The sequence below is a fragment of the Plecotus auritus genome (genome assembly GCF_963455305.1).
Source record: "Plecotus auritus genome assembly, chromosome: 1".
NCBI classification, from domain to species: Eukaryota; Metazoa; Chordata; class Mammalia; order Chiroptera; family Vespertilionidae; genus Plecotus; species Plecotus auritus.
In genome coordinates, this window is record NC_137770.1 from 222,247,999 (window position 1) to 222,267,712 (window position 19,714).

Below are 19,714 nucleotides of genomic sequence, written 5' to 3' on the forward strand. Positions count from 1 at the left end.
TAGATAGGATTAGACTTAGTCCATGCCACAAAGTCCTTGGAAACAGTTTTACTAGGTTAAGATTTATTCATCAAGGATACCAGTGCCTAGGGGGAAATAGCTCTGCATATTTGTACTTTATTCTCAGGGCTGGGGAGTGCCTTGCACATAGTAGGGGTTTAATAAATACTTACCTAGCTAAATCCTCAACTTTAGTTGAGTTTTACTTTCTCAGAGAAGTATACATGCCCCATAATTATATTTTCTCAGAGTTCTTTTCCTCTGAAACATACAGGGTGTCCCCCCAAAATATATATACACTTGAACAGCTAATAGCTCAGTTTTGAAAATGAAATGTTTTTTAATTAACACTGCCTTTATAATGTTTCAAAGTGTGTGTATACACTGATTTGAGTAATTTAGTGATTGATAGCCATTGACTAGGCTATAAAATCCACGAAGGTGGGTAAGGTGTTTTTGTTCACTGAAGTATTCCCTGCCTATGGAGAATACAGAATAAATATTGGTCAGATAATAATACCACAGGGCCATTTAAAATATGAAGTGATTAGCAAATTGTCCAGTTCTGAACTTTATAGACGTTGGAGTTTGTTTTGTGTTGGGGAAAAAAGGAATATTTTATTTTAAGAATTATGCATACTAAAAATATGCCGATTTTGAGGTTTTGTTCAAGCCTTTTCAAAATCCTCCTGTAAGTATGCCTTTTCTTAGCTTTCTTCTACTTGATTGGTATTCATTTTCTCGGAATGCCTATCACCACACATCTGTCTCTGCTTATAACTTAAGGTGCACTGAAGACAAAAGCTAGAGAAAAGGAAGGAATTGTGAAATACGTTTAAGGAGCTGAAAAAGGCTTAGGGCAAAAGCAGAGATGACGGAGGAAGCATCTCCTGCTGTTTCAGGACAGTTAAAAATAAATCCACCCTTTTAATTATAGCAGAGCAATGAGCCGTACCCACAATATGTGAAAATATGATTAAAAATGTATTGTGGGCCAGTAGACCAGGTTGTCAGGTCATTATCTGAATCATAAAGTTGGAAGTAATACCCATTAAAGGTTACTAGTTTGGAAAGGTTAGCTTAGGATTTAGTGTTTGCAAATGCAGGGGTGGGCAAACGTAGCTTTACAGTTGTAATACAAATAAATAATGCAATAATTATTAAATAATAATACAAGAATAAACTGTGTTTCATGTACTCACCACTATAAACCTACTTTTGCTAACTCCTGTATAAAGTGTCTCCATTTAAATAATGCTTTAGTAAACCTCCATCATTTGACTTTTTTTTTTTTAACATGTCACAGAAGTGTAATAAACATACAGAATGTGGGCACGAGGGAACAGCTTGGTGGATTTTCACATCCAGATCAAGAACTAGAACATTACATCACAATATCCAGGAGGCTGCCCTTCTGCTTTCTCCCCCTTTCCTGCCCTCCAGGGTAGACCATTATCCTGACATAGATAAGTTTTTCCTGTTTTTGTTCTTTATATAATTGGAATCACTGCAGTATCCCCATTTGAATTAATAAAGCAGATTATCATTCTAAGTGACATTTCTGATAGCAACTCATTGAAAATAAGGTCTGTTTCCAGTTTTCCTTATTATGCACCTAATTTGGTAAACTGGCAGTATACCACTGTAATATTTAGTTCTTTAATATTCCTTTAAGAAATGTTCTATGTAAATGCAAGAGTGTGTGCATGCACACATGTGCACAAGTGTATGTGTACGCACATGTATGTGCCTTAAAGAGTTTACTCAGATTCAATCACGCTGTGCTGTGCATGCTTATTCACCTCTCAGTGGTCTATCTGCAAGTCCTTTCACATCAGCTCACGGAGATCTGCTTCGTTTTTCCTACCGGCCACACAGTGCTCCATTGTATGGAAGTATCATAATTGAATGAGCCAGCTGTCCACTGAAGAACAGTTAGGTTGTTACTGATCTTTTGCTTTTAGAACAGTGGTTCTCAACCTTTTTAATGCCGCGTCCCTTTAATACAGTTCCTCATGTTGTGGTGACCCCCAACCATAAAATTATTTTCGTTGCTACTTCATAACTGTAATTTAGCTACTGTTATGAATCGTAATGTAAATATCTGTGTTTTCCGATGGTCTTAGGCAACCCTGCTAGTGACCCACAGGTTGAGAACCGCTGCTGTAGAGCCTAAGACCATCGGAAAACACAGATATTTACATTATGATTCATAACAGTAGCAAAATTAGTTATGAAGTAGCAACGAAAATAATTTTATGGTTGAGGGTCACCACAACTTGAGGAACTGTATTAAAGGGTCGCGGCATTAAAAAGGTTGAGAACCACTGTTTTAGAACAATAGAATCCATGTGAGTTTATCTATAAAATAAATTCTTGCCCTAGCTGGTTTGGCTTAGTGAATAGAGTGTTGGCCTGTGGACTAAAGGGCCCCAGGTTCAATTGTGGTCAAGGGCACATGCCCAGGTTGCGGCTCAGTCCCCAGTAGGGGGTGTGCAGGAGGCAGCCGATCAGTGATTCTCTCTCATCATTGATGTTTTTCTCTCTCTCTGTCTCCCTCTCCCTCTCCTTCTTCCTCTCCCTCTCCCTTCCTCTCTGAAATCAATATAAAATAAATTATAAAATATATATTCTAAATTATAAAATAAATTCTTAGAAATGGAATTGCTGAGCAGTGGGGTTCATATATTTGTAATTTGCTCAGATATTTCTAAATGAGTTTTGCCAGTTTTTACTCCTACCAGCAAGGTTTAATAACTCCTATTTCCAGTGTCCTTGCCTTAGGTTATATGTTATCAAGCCTCTTAGTCTTTGCAGTCTAATATAGGAAAGCCAATAAATCATTATTATTTAAATTTACATATTTTTCAGTTTCAAGGGCAGATAGTTATTATACGTTTTTTGGACATTTGTGTTTCTCTTGGGACTTGTACCTATTCTTTGCTCATTTTCCTGCAGATTTGCTCATACTTTTCTTAATAATTTCAAGAAGTTCTTTCTATGTAAAGGAAGTAAGCTCTTTTGTGTCATTTTTGGTGTGTGTGTTTTTTTTTTCTTTCATTTTTTGTCTTTACTATGTTTGTAGCCTTTTTTTTCTAAACAGAAGGTTTAAATTTTTATATAGTGAAATGTACCAGTTTTGTTTTTTTCTTACTGGCTTCTGAATTGTGTGTTTTTAATGAGAAAGGCATTGGAAACCTTAGATAGATATTAGATAAATATATAGGTAGATAGATAGATAAACATAAGCCTGGAATGAAAAAAAAAATAATCACAAATGTTTGTGGGAAATGTGGCTGAGCAGGAATTCAAATTTTAGCCAAAAGTGGTATAAGCAACTAAATAAACAAAAATTTGGACATTATCTGCCAAAATTTGTTTAACATTTTAAACAGCTTTGGAAGGATTTTCAATGATATGCTTTTTTCCTTATATGCTTTGTTATTTGGGGTTTTAATTTCTCAAATGATCCCTCTTTTCAGATTTCAAATTATAACCCATTTCCTGCACCATTGCTGACGTCCAGCGATCCATGTCAGAAGTACTTCCAGGTCAGATACACTTTCACATGTTTCAATGCAGACAAGCAGTTGAATATTGAAACTTTAACAAATATATATATGATAGATGATTGTTTTGATGTTAAACATATGGTTTGCTAAGATAACAAGTTTTGGGTTTTCATTGTTTTTCACCAATGTAATAGAAAAATGAATCTTTAAAATAAAGTAGGAGAATCAATTGGACTCAACTGTATTCATGTAATAATTGCACAATTCTACTAATATCATAATGTGAAAATATTTTAGTTGACTATAATGGAAATTGAAACTATCACGCTTTGCCATCTACCATTTCATATTATAGCCTGTGAACTGCTAAACATGAGCAAAGGAGCTGTTGGTTGTGAGTCTCTATAAACAGCTTCTTAGCCATTGCAGGTTTTGCCTGGAATGGAGCTCCTCAAGTCGGCATTCTTTTGTATTTAGTGCTGATTAATTTCAGTCCCTAAGAAAAATCACCTTAATTTTATTGTATGTTCCCTTCTTTGTGACATGATGGATGCTAGTCTACACACAAGATGGTGTGGGATTTAATTCTTAGCATCACAGTAATATAATAAGGAAAAAGCAATGGCAATAACATTTGGAATTAAAGAGAGTAGAGGACTGTAAGTGGGAGATACATCTGGATGGATTCCATGTTTGTTAGGATACATGCCACTCAGAGAATTTTGCATTTTTAAAGAAATAGATTTTAACCATAGACAAATAGATATTAATGTCCCTAAATTTTAAATCAAACTCATTAAGTATGCCAAAGCTGTTTTTTCTTTATATAACATTGCATGTTACATTTCAACAGAGAACTGAAGTTAAACAATAAAATAAACACTAAGCTCAGTAGAGGTATATGAGTGGCAGGAATATCCTATTTACAGAAGTCAGCCAAAACCAGTGTGGCACACCTATGTTCACAGAGGAAAATTAGGAACTTCGAGGTGATTCTTAGAGGTTAGCGAATTCATACTGTGAAAATTTGGGGCCAGGGAGTAGATTTTCTGTGTAAATACATATTTGAATAGGTATGTTAATTTTGGAAAATCAAGACAAACATGCATGTGCTTTTAAAAGTACATTTTAAGTGTTGAGAATAAAACCTTTTAGGAATTCTTTAGCATTAAAATTCTTTTTATTACATTTGCAAGATAGACTCAAATTGGAAACATTTTAGGAACAAAGCTGGCAAATATATAAAATGATGTGTTTTCCTCTAAATGGGGGTGAACTAATCAAATAGCTTGTGGAAATTTCTTATGGCCACTGTATTTGGTTATGCTGACTTAGTCATTCTTTCTGTTGATACTCAAATCGCGTTATTCCTTGGGAGTTAAATAAGAGATCATGAAGCTGTTATCCAGCATGGTTTTTCAATAAAAGCTACTACTATCATGCATTGGTATAGAATGTAACAAATTTTGCCAAGAAAGCAGTTTTCCTACTTCAGTGGAATATCATATTCCAGCCTTTTTCTTTTTAATTTAAATGGCAGCTAGTAAGGGAGAGTCTGGACCAGTAAGTGGGATAAGGTATGCCTCAATCCCATTTTCCAACTCTTAGGAGCTGTGACTACTGAGAACCTTTTCAAAAACAAACATACCAAAATCTATACCATTATCTGCTTACAAAATTCTTGTTGAACCTTCCAGATTCAACTTGGGTGTCTCTTCTGAATAGGTCTTAGCTATGACATAGTCAAGTAACTTCCTTATTTTAAGGCTTCTTTCATTGTTTAATATTTTTTTTGGAATTGACTTGTGGTTAGCTTTTTCAAGAAAACCTGCATCAGTACATTATAGCTTACTACTTTTTTCACCTAAATCAATATTCCCAGGCTTGATCATTGACTGTGTTCACCAGAGTTGGCCAAAAACGTCCAGAGCCCGGCCGTGGTGGCTCAGTGGTTGAGCCTTGACCTATGAACCAGGAGGTCATGGTTTGATTACCACCAGGGTACAAGCCCAGGTTTCAGGCTCAATCCCCAGTGTGGGCGTGCAGGAGGCAGCCTATCGATGATTCTCTCTTCATGTTTCTCTCTCTCTCCCTCTCCCTTCCTCTCTGAAATCAATAAAAATATATTTTTTAAAATGTTAAAAAAAAACACCAACAAAAACACAAAAAACATTCATCTTCAGAAGACACTGAAGCTCTTCTAAACAATGAAAATGATGAAACTTAGAAATTGAGCAAAGATAACATCCTTGGGATCAGCGTATCATATCTCATGGTGACTACTCCGAATGTCTTAATTCTTATTTGAATACACATATTCTGATTTGTGTTTCCCAAATAGTCAGTCATCACATGTACCAGTTGTGATGTTGCAATGCCATCTTTTCCCCCATCTGGGGGCTTCTCTTCCTTGTCAACTGGTGGACTCCTACCCACCTTTCAGGACCCAACTTCACTGTTTTCTGTGTTGTTGTTGTTTTGTGTTTTGGGTGGGAGCCTTCCCTGACCCTCTCTCCTCATCCCTAGTATCTTCTTATAAGCCCCTCTGTCTTTAGCCATTGTGGGTTTGTTTAATAAGTTACCTTTCTTGCTGCCCTATCTGACTGAGTTTCTTAAAGGAAAGCAATTGGTACACCTTTTTTGACTCTCCTCATCCCACTGGGGATGTTGAACAGAGTGAGCCCTCAGGCAATTACATTGAGTGGAGAATGGGAAACCCTTAGGTGGTTTAGACCCAGCTCTTAAAATCACCCCTTTATCTCCAAGAGCCTGGGGAAGTCGCCCTGGGAACCAGCTGTGTGAAGCTGCTTTCCTGGTTTAGAAACTTCCAAGGTACGAATCCTGTGATCTCTCTGAGCCAGTGACCCTCGCTGCCTTCCAATGACCTTTTCCTCTTTTGTTCATGGAGAAGTTCTTATCATTTTTGTCACATTGAGAGTTTACTTTCATGAGTAATTTCAGGAAACCAGCTTTATTTTGCCTCTCTTTCCTAAAAGAAAAAAAAAATCTGAGTTTGTTTCATTTCCTTAATACTTTGAGGTCTAGTTCAAAAGGCAGCATCCCTCAGGGTAGAAGTTTTGCCGTTAACTCCTCAGTGGAAATAAAATTGTACAGCAGAAAAAATAAAAATGAGGCCAATGTGAAGTCTCATTTAAGAGTGGGCCCAACGTCGGGCTCCCTGGGCCCATTCATCAACCCCGGGACCATTTGTCAGTTTCCAATTTTATAAGCATGTCATGGGAGCTGAGAAAGAGCAGCGGGTTATTGAAGAGCGGAGTTTCCTGTCATTTCTGACAAATTTTTTTGTTGACAGAAGGCTAGAGGTCTCAGGAAAGAGAAGAGGGGAGCAGGTTTAACTACAGGCTCCAGCACGGGGTGTACTGGGATGTCATCTGAGTTATGGGGTCACAGCTTGGTTCTGGGACCTCTGTGATCTGGGTTTGAGGAAAGCTTTGTTGGCCATCGAATTAAAATGACCCTGGCTTAGCTAATTCTGTTTAGGCTTCCTAAAAAATACTTTGTATATTAACTAAGGCTCTTTTAGTTACTAAAAGGAGAAAAACATCTTAAAGTGGTTTAAGCAAAAAAAAAAAAAAAAAAAAAAAAAGAAAGAAATTGATTGGCTTCTATAACCTAGACGTTCCTGGGTGTTATGTTTCAGACACGGCTTCTTTTAGGGATTCCAGCGATGTCATTGCAGCCTGCTCACTTTCTCTCTGTGTCTTCACTCTACTTGCCCATGTGTTCAGTTCTCGCTGATGCAAGAAGCAGGTTCCTTCCATGGTGACTCCATGAAGCTTGTATCTTCTAGTTCAAGAAGGGAAAAGAGAGCGCTTCTCTTCTGGTCACTGTGGCAAAAGTCTTAGGATTGGCTGAGTGTGGGTCTCATGCTTTTCCTTGAACCAGGCACCACTGCCATGGGGGATTTGCTATTGTGATTGGCTGGGCCTGGGCCATGAAGTCAGGGGTGGAGTCATCTCTGCCTGAAACACAGGGGCTGAATCCCTCGAATGTAAGTTCCGTGAGAGCAGGTATTTTTGTTTCGTCAGTTTTGTTCACTGCTGTAACCTCAGCAGTGAGGACTGTCTCTGCGATAGTGGTACACTCCCCAGAAAATCTGTTGAATGGGTGTGGAGGAAGGCTGATTCCTCAGGAAAAAATTTTGGGGCATTTATGAGAAAAGGAAGAAATACATGCCAGGTTATAATAGATGTTTCTCCATCCTGCAGGAGAGTGATGGCAGGAGTCCCATTAGTTCTTGCCACACTCTTAACACTGAACTTATATAAAGCTCTGGAATAGGAATTGATCCTCTTGCATTGATGTTGTTGGATCTTCATAGGTAACACTCAGAACAGCATGATGAATAGATGGGGAGGTGATGGCAAAATCTTGGGCCCTATCCACCTTCCAGAAATCTAGGAGCAGAAACACCCTTGTACTGAAGACAGGCCCTTAGCGTGCCACCAAACACCCTCATTACACCCCCCTCTCAGGGTATCTCTTTCCTTTTCCCCCTCCATAGATTCCATAGGTTGCCTTTTCATTTTGTTGGTGGTTTCCTTTCTTGAGCAAATGCTTTTTAGTTTGATGTAGTCCCACATGTTCCTTTTTTTGTTGCCTTTGCTTTTGGTGTCAAATTAAAAAAAAAAAAATCATCGCCAAGACATGTTAAGAAGCTTGCCCCCTATGTTTTCCTCTAAGAGTTTTATGGATTCACGTTTTACTTTCAAGTCTTTAATCCATTTTGAGTTAAGTTTTGGGTATAGTGTAAGGGAGTGGTCCAGGTTCATTTTTTGCATGTGGCTGTGCATTTTTCCCAGCACCATGTATTGAAGAGACTGTCCTTCCCCCATTGTATAGTCTTGGCTCTTTTGGATAATTTAATTGATTATATATGCATGGGTTTATTTCTGGGCTCTATATTCTGTTCCATTGATCTGTGTGTCCGTTTTTATGCCATCAAATTTAAAAAAATTTTTAATGTCACTAATCCTGTGTTTTGTCCTTGCGAGTATTTCAAAGAGTAGTCCATCTCCGTGGGTTCCCCGAGACAGCTTCCCCTCAGGGAAGACTTAATCTTCATGAGAAAATGGAGGCCATCAGTTTTGCTTTTCCGCAGTGCGACATCGCGCCTGTCCCCATCCTTACCCCTCACTTTCCTTCTCACGTGAAAAAGTGGCCCTTGTCCTAGGCAAGGCCGACTCTTCCACATCTGCCGTGGTCCCTCCTGCCCTCTCCTCGCCTCACCTGTACCCTTCCTTCTGGGTCTGTCCCTCTTCTGTGTTCCGCTTTCCCCCTCTCTGCTGGCCTCTGCTTTTCCGGCCGGTGAACAATAAAACATGGCTAAGACTCTCCTTCGAACACAAACTTCTTCCCACAGCTGTGGCTCCTCTGGTTGCTCTTCTCTCTCCCCTGCTTTGTTCACAGTGAAGTTCCTCGAGGCAACCTCTGCCCACCCCTGCCATCTCCTGAAGCCGATCTGACAGAGGCCACCAGAGTCCTCATCGTCACTCAGTGCACCTGGTGCTTCTTAGTCCTCACCTCTAAGTCCAGGTGGCTAACGGAGACTTCATCTCCATGCCCTGGTCAAGGGAGGAGTGACCAGTGTGAGAGAAAACTTCCCCCAGACCCACGTCTGCCTTGCCCACCATGTCCTCTCCCTGTGTCTGGACTGAACTGTTCCAAGCCTTCCCGTGTTTCCATGCCTGGGCTCTCCCACTCGGTGAGTGGTAGTCAGGCTCTAACACCAGATAGTGGAGCAGGAAGGTGGGCCCAGCCTACCTCTTTGGCTAGGGAGACACCCTCTGTCTACCTCTCTCTACTCTTGCCCTGATGACCGCTGATGTTGTAATTGCCTGGTTTACATTGCTTCTTTAATGCCTTGGAAAATGTGCTGGAGGGAACATGGCTTTCCCCCCGCCACATAAAGGAATACCACACACACGCACACATGCACGCACTTCAGCTTCAGATTCATTCTTCTTGGGTATTTAGAGTGACACTGTTGTGAGAAAGTTGGAAATCTGCTGGCTTTTTAAAAGGCTGCTGTTGAAGTGCTTGATCTTCTCTGCCTCAAGCATGTCTTGTCGGACTCTGCCTGATCCCTCCACCTCCCCCTTTACCACCTCTCCTTTCATGTCTTGATTTGCTCAGACTATGTAGATGGTAACCCGCCCTCTCTTACCTTCTGATCCTCTCCAGCCTAAGGTGGGAAGATAACTTCCTCCTTTGCACCTTCCTCCACACTCACCCTGGTTGATCTCTATCACTCTATTGTGTGTTTGTCTTCCACAAGGCTGAAAGCACTTTAGGTGCCTTGATTTCCCCATTCCCAGCACAGTGCCTGGCAGGAAGAAGGTGCTCAGTAAATGCTTGCCTGAGGTATGGTGGCCAGAGACAAAGTGTACGGGGAAGGAGGGAGCTGTGAAATAAGAGTGATCCCTATAGGGACCGAGCTCTTATAGATGCCAGGCATTGGGCTAAATGCTCCACAGTCTTCTCTCTCAGTCCCCATGGAAGCTCACTGAGGTGTAGGTACTGTTATCTACATTAGAAATGGAGTTGAAGTAACTTGTCTGTTATATTAAGGAGTTTGGCTTTATTCTTAGCCTTTTTTACTCCAAAGAAAACAGCCGCGGGGTTTCGTACGTAGCAGAGCAGCTCCCTCGCTGCGATCTATTGAAAGTCAGCCCTCGACACAAGGGTTTGTAAAAAAAAGAAAGAAAATAAATAAATAAAAATAAAAATAAAACAAACAAACAAAAAAAGAAAACAGCCAAATAGTAGAAGGTTTAAAGAGACATGGTAAGATTTTCTTTCCTTTAAAAAAAGAAACACATCACCCAGCTGGTGTGGCTCAGTGGTTGAGCATCGACCTCTGAACCAGGAGGTCATGGTTCGATTCTCATTCAGGGCATATGTCCGGGTTGCAGGCTCAATCCCCAGTAGGAGCCGTTCAGGAGGAGCCAATCAATGATTCTCTCTCATCATTGATGTTTCTATCTCTCTTTCCCTCTCCCTCTCTGAAACGAATAGAAATATATTTGGGGAGAAAAAAACACACAAACCTCCTTCCTTCTAAGCCCGAGGAATGTTTTTTGTTTTCATAATTAAACTCTTCTAGACCAATTTCTTTATCCTTTCCTATTAGTCTACTTACTCTTTATGTATCTCTGTAATAAGACCATTTTGTTCACTCACACCAAATAGGGAGGTTAATTTGGGGGCCTTGATAGGCAGCCCTGGGCTCTGTCCCTTAAATAAAAAGGGTGAGGTTGCTCACATTTATTGCTACATCCTATGCTAAACTTTCTGCTGGCATTTCTCATTTTAATCCTCACAACAACCTGGTACTATTATTGTTCCCATTTTTCAGACAAGGAAACTGAAGGTCTGGTGTCCTAGATCACCCAACTGGTGAGAATCATGGACAGGGCTCAAGCCAGTCTCTCTGACCCCAAGGTCTGTGTTCTTATGCTCAGGCCACTGCCTGTCACTTTTGGGGGCCTTTCTCTTGCAGCCTGGGTCTTTCTAGGGTTTTGCTAACCTCTACCTCCTTCATGACCCTTTGAACCCAAATGACTGCCTCACAGATATGTCATCCCCTGGAGACACTGTAACTGCATAGAATTCCCTGGTCTGCCTCAGTGCTAGATCCAACCTTTCAGATGACACCATCATTTCACATCTAAGACACACTCACACTGTGTTCAGGCTTTGATCTATAAAAACAGCATATACAGAGCCATTTGGGCTCCAAAGGCTGATGTGAACATGGCTGAAAGTGTTTATCTGTCACACCCAGGATATGAAAGTGACTTGAATATTAAATCACCTGGAAATGTTGATGGTGTTCTTTCGGAAAATGTTTATGGCTATAAACAAAAATTTCTCCCTAATAACACTGCTGGAATGTAGAACCTGGCATAAAATAGCCTCATGAAATTTCTTGCCATGCCTTTTTGAATGCCAGCAGATTTCCAGCTTTCTCATAATAACGTCGGTCTAAATACCCGCGGGTCTAAAAGTAACTTTCCCTTGTGTCTGCGTGGTGGGTGTGTGTCTCGGGGAAAACTTCATGTGGGTTCAAGATGGGCTCTTCTCATAACAAATGCTACACCTGAGTGAGGCTGAATTATAAATGGAAACACATGTTTTCCATAAAATGGTAGTAGCAGCCAAAACAGTATTAATTTTTTTTTAAATTTAGTCTCAAAGTATTGTTTGAAAGGGAGAAATGCACTCCATTCTCTGTTCCTGTAACATGAAGCCCAAGTGCTGAGGTGGGTGCTGGGTAAGCAGCAATTCTCATAAATAATAATTCTGCCGAATGGGGCCCAAGGGCGGGCCGCTTGGGACTACAGCCCTGAACTATCTCTGTGGGCTACACGGTCATTCTGTAGTAAAAGTGGACACTGCCTAGACCAGCCGTGGGCAAACTACGGCCCGCGGGCCGGATCCGGCCCGTTCGGCTGTTCTATCCGGCCCGCGGAGCCGAAAGAGCGGAGGGTTCTCTTGCTCTCCCCTCCGCTCCTTCACCAGCAGCAGTGTTAACATGGCAACGTCGGGAAACACGGCTGCAGCTCCTTCTTCTGAGTGGGCGGATATAAATCAGTAGAAGGAACAACCTCTCAATCTTCCAGAGGCTCCTTGGAATGCCCGCAGACGTGTCTCCCGACATCACCCTGGGAATGCGTAGACACGTTATCGTGGTGATGTAGGGAGACACGCCCCTGGAGAGCACAGTATCAGAGCACAGTTTGAAATGAATAAAACTATTGAAAATAAAAAAAAAAGACGGTACCCTTTTATGTAATGATGTTTACTTTGAATTTATATTAGTTCACACAAACACTCCATCCATGCTTTTGTTCCCGCCCTCCGGTCCAGTTTAAGAACCCATTGTGGCCCTCGAGTCAAAAAGTTTGCCCACCCCTGGCCTAGACTGTATAGACGTTGCCTAGTCTCCTAGAAGCATGCCTGCTCTAGGATGAGTGGGGCATCCTTGTCTAAAACAGCCCATCCTGTGTACTGGATGACAGAGAGATGCTCTCAGCTCCTGAAGGGAACATTCTTGCCTTCCTCTCCTTGTGGAGGTCCCTGTGGTGCCTGGGGGAGGAGGAGGGAGTTGTCACAGAGCAATTTTAGGAATGTTAGGAGCTGTGCTTTGGCTCACCCACGGTGGTGGAGAACTCACTGAGGTCTCTGTGGAGGGCAGAGGATCAGATAAGAAAGAAGTCATTCCTCACAGGCTGAGAAATGTGAAACCTCAGGAATTCTCGCTGATGAATTTTATTCCCTTCTAGTCTGAGAAACTGTTCTTTCTTCCTAGCAAGAGACACATGGAATAAATCACTGATGGTGCGAACAATATCTGAGATAAATGCAACTGTCAGATAGTTGCCTAGGAGTCCTGCAAGGGCACATGGTGCTGCAAGCAGCTGAGTCTGTATTTTAATTCAGTGGAACATAGTCAGGCGCCTTTGGGGCTCTAACACGTCTGAAGGGAAGGGCTCAATGCTACATTATTAGTAATAGTTGTGTGTGTGTGTGTGTGTGTGTGTGTGTGTGTGTGTTTCTTGAGCAATTAAGGCATTTCACCAACATTTCTGTTTAGTACAAACACTAAGCCCAAGTCAAAAATGTTTACAACAAGACATTAACAAAACACTCTAATGGAGGTGTGATTTTTCTAGGCATTCTGAACACTATTCCTAAACCTGATTGAGAAAAATTACCTTGGATGTATAGTGCATTATTGAACAGGGACCATTCAGGTTAATTAAGAAAGCTGGAGCCTCAGAGAATTTTAAAATATATTTTTTATTGATTTCAGAGAGGAAGGGAGAGGGAGCGAGAGATAGAAACATCAACAATGAGAGAGAATCATTAATTGACTGCCTCCTGCATGCCCCTTCCTGGGGATTGAGGCCACAACTCGGGCATGTGCCCTGGTGGGAATCGAACAATGACCTCCTGGTTCATAGGTCAACACTCAACCCCCAGGGCACACTTGCTGGGCCCCAGGGGATTTTGAGCAGCTTTTTTGTTGCCTGAGGGAGCATGGGTTAGAAATGTGGTGTAAATGTTTGGAAAGGGGGTGATTTTCAAGCTTGTGAAAAATGAAGCCATCTGAATGCTTCCATATGAATTCAAAAAAGAGATACTTTTTAATTTTAGGTAAAACGTGGACCCTTAGACCTCTTAGCTCTTCTGTAAATTGGCTTTTGGGAATCCACAGTAAGCCTTTCATTTGCTCCTATTTGATATAGAAGCAAATGGTGACAATAAAGAGGAAAATGGGTCAATTTTACAAGAACATGTGCAACAGACGCCTTCATTCTCTCAAATTTCTGCATAAAAATGTTTGCTCACTCTGTATGCGAAGTGGTTTCATCATGTCAGGCAGCTAATGCCCTGTTCCCTTCGTTTTCCAGCTGCCTCGGGTGTAGACACTTTGGCGGTGTTTATGGCCAGCAGCGGAACCACAGATGTCACGAATCGGAACAGCCCGGTCACACCACCGAATACCCTTAATCTCCGTTCCTCCCACAATGAACAGTTGAATGCTGAAATCAAGCACACGGAAGCCAAGAACGGCACCCCCCCCAAATGCAGGAAAAAATATGCACTAACTAACATCCAGGCAGCCATGGGCCTCTCCGATCCCGCCGCACAGCCTCTGCTGGGAAGTGGCTCGGCCAACATCAAGCTGGTGAAAAACGGGGAGAACCAGCTCCGGAAGGCTGCAGAGCAGGGACAGCAGGACCCCAACAAAAACGTCAGTCCCACTGCCGTCATCAACATAACTTCTGAGAAGTTAGAAGGCAAAGAGCCCCAGCCGCAGGATTCCCCGGGCTGTGAAATTTTACCCTCCCAACCCAGGAGAACCAAGAGCTTCCTCAATTACTATGCAGACCTGGAAACCTCAACCAGAGACCTTGAGCCGGACTCGGGCAGCCAGCATGGGGTCGTGGAGGAGAAGTCCCAGCCGGGCCAGGGCCAGGCCTCCACCGTCATTGGGAATGGTGACATGCTGCTGCAGAAACCAAACAAATCCCAGTTCAGCCCTGAAGATGGCCAAGTAGCCACCGTGTCATCCAGCCCCGAGACCAAGAAGGATCATCCGAAAACAGGGGCCAAAACGGACTGTGCCCTACACCGGATCCAGAACCTGGCGCCCAGCGACGAGGAGTCCAGCTGGACCACACTGTCCCACGACAGCGCCTCGCCCAGCTCCCCGGACGAAGCAGGTACCCCTGGGAAAGGTGTCGGGAGGGGGCACTTGCTTTTGGTGTTTTCCGTTATTGATGGAATTCATCTCTAGACTGACTTAAAAAACCCATTTGTGGCAAGAAGAACATGATCCTTTGGGGTAAAACTGGGCAATTTGTGTGGCAAATGTATCCTTTAACAGTTTTATTTTGATTCATACAAAAGTTGTTCTTTCTGGGAAGCAGTTTTGTAAAAGAAATAGGTCCTTGGTGGTAGGTACAGTAAAACATCATCTGTTCAGAAACTGTGCTGCCCGTGCTTAGATGAACTATTTCTTTATACTATCTAGAAATAGTGGGTTTTGTTAAGCAAAATAATAAAAGAAATACAGTTGCCGGGGACAAGATATAACCCAGTTAAGAGAACCAGTTATTTTAAAGTTCTCAGCAAAACGTATTTATGTTCAAGCTAATGAAAATTTAAAAGTCCGGTTATTAAAAGACATCTCCCTTTTGACTTTTACTGGGGGACTTTTTATTAGTCTTGTGTAAGTGGTATTTGAAAATGAGAAAGTGATGTTTCTTTTAAAATATGTTCAGCAGTTTAGGATTTTAGCTAGTCTGATTGACTTCTGCCCTTATCAATAACGTCTTCAGACGTGTCAGAGGAGTCAAGACTGTGACAGAAATAAACAGGTCCCTAAACGTTGGCTACTTTTAACCTCAGTTTTTCATACCCCTCCACTATACTGATCATAAAACTAACAGATGTAGAGAACATTGTATCTGAAGTCAGAGTAAACAAGCACTCGCAAAGGCGTAGTTCTGTAACATAACCTTGCAGACACCCTGGTGGGTTCCTGTGTGAGTGTATAGAACCACTAGGGAAGGAAGTAACATTTCCCCATCCTATACGGCAGAGAAACTATAAGGACTACGGATAAGGACAAGGGAAGGGGAAAGTTAAGACGTTAACTTGTTTTTAAAAAGTTTTTGAAATGCCCTTTAAAAATCACAGTACTTTAAATGATTTCATCAGCCTGCTGTAGCTGGTAATGGCAGTGGGGAGGTTGAGGTGAGTCTATTTCATCTTGAAAATGTCTAGACCGTCTATTATTGGGATCATAATTATGCTTGGTAATGTTACTGAGTTCACAACTCTATTACTTTTCATCCATTGAGAGAATTCATATCCTATATCAGTGGTCGGCAAACTCATCAGTCAACAGAGCCAAATATCAACAGTACAACGATTGAAATTTCTTTGGAGAGCCAAATTTTTTAAACTTAAACTTCTTCTAACGCCACTTCTTCAAAATAGACTCGTGCAGGCCGTGGTATTTTGTGGAAGAGCCACACTCAAGGGGCCAAAGAGCCGCGTGTGGCTCGCGAGCCACAATTTGCCAACCACGGCTATAGCTGATGGCACTGTCACCTGCTGGTGTTTGAATCTATAGAGATAACTTGAGTATCTCACACACACCCTAACTTGACCTCCTATTTTCACACTTCTTCCTCCCACCCCTCCATGCTCATGCAGACATGGCTGCTGTCTGTGGTTGTTCAATTTTAAATTTTACTGCAAGTTATTTAACGAACAGTGAAGTCCCCTCTGCTCCTCACTCTAACTCTTTTCCCAATGACGACCACTACTTCTTAAAGTGTTTTCTTTCAAAAACATTTTATGCACATACCCACTTCTGTAATAAATTTTAAAACATATCCAATTTTTTACCGTAAAAGGCATGAAGAAACTTTCTCGGTAGATGGAAATGTGTAGTGTGGATGTCTGGTTGTATACATTTCTCAAAAGTCTTTCAAAAGTTTCTGTCACAATGATAAAATACTAGTGTAAATTCCTTTACAAAAAATAAAATATACCCAAATTTTATGATAATGATGTTGTTAATGAGTCCCTACTTTTTAGAGATATACTATTATACTACTATATGGAATGGTATAATATATAATATAACATAACGTAATATAAATTAATATAAATAATAATCAGTATGGACTTTTTTCCAAAATAATTGGGGTGGGGATAAAAAAAAAAAAAACACACAAAATTGCCCATAAGCTGATAATCGTTAAAGGTGGGTACATGAGGGTTCATTGTTGTGTGCTCTCAAATTTTATATATTTAAAATTTTCCACAATAAAAACTTAAAACAGCCCAGCTGGCATGGCTCAGTGGTTGAGCGTTGACCTTTGAACCAGGAGATCACGGTTCAATTCCCAGTCAAGGCATATGCGAGGGTTGTGGGCTCGATCCCCAGAAGGGAGCGTGCAGGAGGCAGCCGGTCAGTGATTCTCTCTTATCATTGATGTTTCTACCTCTCTCTCCCTCTCCCTTCCTATCTGAAATCAATGAAAAAATATATATATATATATTTTTTAAAGTTAAAACAAGAAAAAAATTACATTAGATTGTTTTATAAATGCTTTGCTCTTTTCACTTAAATGTATACTTTGTAGAACTGCCCACATCAGGACATTCAGGCTTTTTAAGTATTAGGGGTGCTACTCCATCATATTCAAGCTCTGTGAGTTACTTACCAGTTTCTCACCACTGAGATTTAGATGGTTAGTGTCTCTAGCCCCATCGCTCAGACGGAGTGCTGGTGTCAGGAAGGTCCTGCGGAGAGCTCAGAGTTTTGCTGAAATGTGCAGTCCTCTCCACCCACTGCGGCTCTCGGGTCCCTCTGCTCACTGCTCCTCGCTCCGTGCCCTGACAGTCCTTCCTGTGGCTTCTCTACATGACCCATTACAGTGCGTGCATCGTGGGAACTGGATGAGGGTTTTCTGACACGTTGAGGGATATGTTCATTTTTCTCCCTTAAAGTCAGTTTTGAAGACCTTAGAATTTTAAAGTATGGGTGACAGTATGGTGATGGCCCTGAATGGGCTGCTAAGGACTGACATTTTGAATCGAATATGCTGGGAAGAGTGTGTTAGCTGTGACTCTAAAGCAGTGAGACTGAGTTTTTTAAAAACGTACTGGAGGCCAAACCTGTGCTATCCTTCAAAATGGTCCCTTTGGGATCTCTGTACCTATTTCAGCATGCTGCAGTGTCTCCAGATATTAATCCTATATAATAAAAGTGTAATATGCTAATTAGACCGGATATCCTTCTGGACAATCTTCCGGACACGAAGCTGGGGCTGCAAGGGCTGAGGCAGAGGTGGCTGCTGCGGCGGGCGGGGCCTGAGGCAGCTGCCCCAGTGGCGGGGGCCAAGCCCCTTGCACGAATTTCGTGCATTGGGCCTCTAGTACTATATAATAATCCTATATAATAAAGAGCTAATGTGCTAATTAGACCAGATGGCAGAATGACCTTCCGGAACGACCTTCCGGAATGACCAGTGGGTGGGGCCAGACTCACCTCAACCTCCCCACTGCCATTACCACAAGGCAAGGCAGCCAGGGCCAGAGGTTGGAGGCAGCTGGGGCCACGAGGGCCTACCCTTGCACGAATTTCATGCACCGGGCCTCTAGTATTAATAATATCTGGGAATTCTTTTGGAATTTCCTGGGAGCCAGTTGTGAACGCCGACTGAATAGAAACCCCTACTTCATGATCACACTTTGGAGTTTCAGGTAGTGACCACCATATAAATTAGTGAATGAAATAAAATAAGCAATTATTCAGAATTGGTATTGCTTTTGATTTCATCTTTCCTATGAAGCATAGTGTGTGCAATGATCACAATCAGTTCAAATTAAACATTGTGTGTTTCACTTCTAATAGCAAAATTAATGTTTATTCTGTATATTTTATATAGTATACCCGTCTTTATATGTAATACACACAAACACTGACTATTGAAGAAGAAAAAATAGGAGCAAACATTTTGTAAAATACTAGTATGCACTGTGATAGTTCATACATAGAAAAAGTGTATGTGTGTCTTAAGTAAATACTCATCACTGGGGTGTGTGTCCTGTGGCTAAATCAGGATGACACAGTTACCTTTGAGTTGTAAACTGTGTGCTTTGGGGAGCCTAGAAAAAGAGAACAGACTCATCCCTACCTTAGGGGCATCCTTTTCAAGTTAGAATGCTGTTTGTAAAGTAAAGAGTACGACTAATTAAAAGATTCATTAAAAGATTCACGATTTCCTATTCCCCTTTCTGAATTGCCCCCTCCAGCATCTTAGTAACTTTTTTTTTTTTGCACAATCCTATGTGTACAACATGTTGCTCCTCTTTGCCTCCTCGTCTGTCCTTCGAGAAAACAAGAGGCTATTATATAAAAGGAAAGCATCTATGAAATTACTGAGTTTCGTAAGAGTTTCAAAAAGTCCAGAAGCATGCCTTCTCCTAGATTCTAAAAGAAAAGGGTTGGTAGTTGAAAGTGAGGACTTTTAATCTGTTAGAATTTGGCCAGAGGTCCCGCCTCCTCAGTGGCCCCAGGTGAGCACAGGGGCTCAGATAAATAGGATTGTGAATGTGGTCTCTCTATTCATCACCTGGTGTCTTATGTTTGCTTCATGAAAACTTTTGGAAGAGGCAACATTTTGGTGCTCCCTGGGTACAGTTGCCTTGCATTGCAGATGGATCCCTGCTGCTCAGGAATTTGAATCCTTTGATGTTATAAATTGATTGGCTTTCACTCTCCAGGCAAACTAAGGGGAACTCCTTGCAAGCTGGATAGTTGGGGAGGGTGGAAGCCAAGGCACAAACTTGATTACATCAATCTCATTTGGCAGCACTTTTTATTTCCGGCCTTAGCTAGCCCAAGAGTGTTAGAGCATTGGGTACCTTATATTAACACTTTTAGGAACTTCTTCTAAATGTTCATTTTATGTCACATTGCTCTGGTAATTTCAACCATAAATGATTTTAAAATTGCTTTTTAAAAGCTCCCAATCCCTTTAAAACAGAAAAAGAAAATTTCAGGATATCGGAAATGCTGTTTTCAGCTGGTTTGCCCCCATTGAATTAATGTCAATCTTTTAAACACCCTTTAGTGATTCACTGGC

At 41.5% G+C, this 19,714-nt stretch overlaps 1 protein-coding gene across 11 annotated transcripts in view; it reads left to right on the top strand.

The window, feature by feature from the left end:
- Positions 1-19,714, top strand: part of APBB2 (amyloid beta precursor protein binding family B member 2) — a 433,025-nt gene that overhangs the window by 170,744 nt on the left and 242,567 nt on the right. For 10 of the 11 annotated variants that reach the window (XR_013960184.1, XM_080661207.1, XM_080661214.1 and 7 more), the window contains 2 exons: positions 3,483-3,551; positions 13,952-14,767. Coding sequence is in view for 10 of the 11 variants with exons in the window: in XM_080661207.1 (XP_080517333.1) it covers positions 3,533-3,551; positions 13,952-14,767 (835 nt within the window). In the remaining variant the exon portion in view is untranslated. Of the gene's footprint in view, positions 1-3,482; positions 3,552-10,913; positions 10,977-13,951; positions 14,768-19,714 lie in introns of those variants that run through there. The other variant, XM_080661216.1, reaches the window with a different exon arrangement.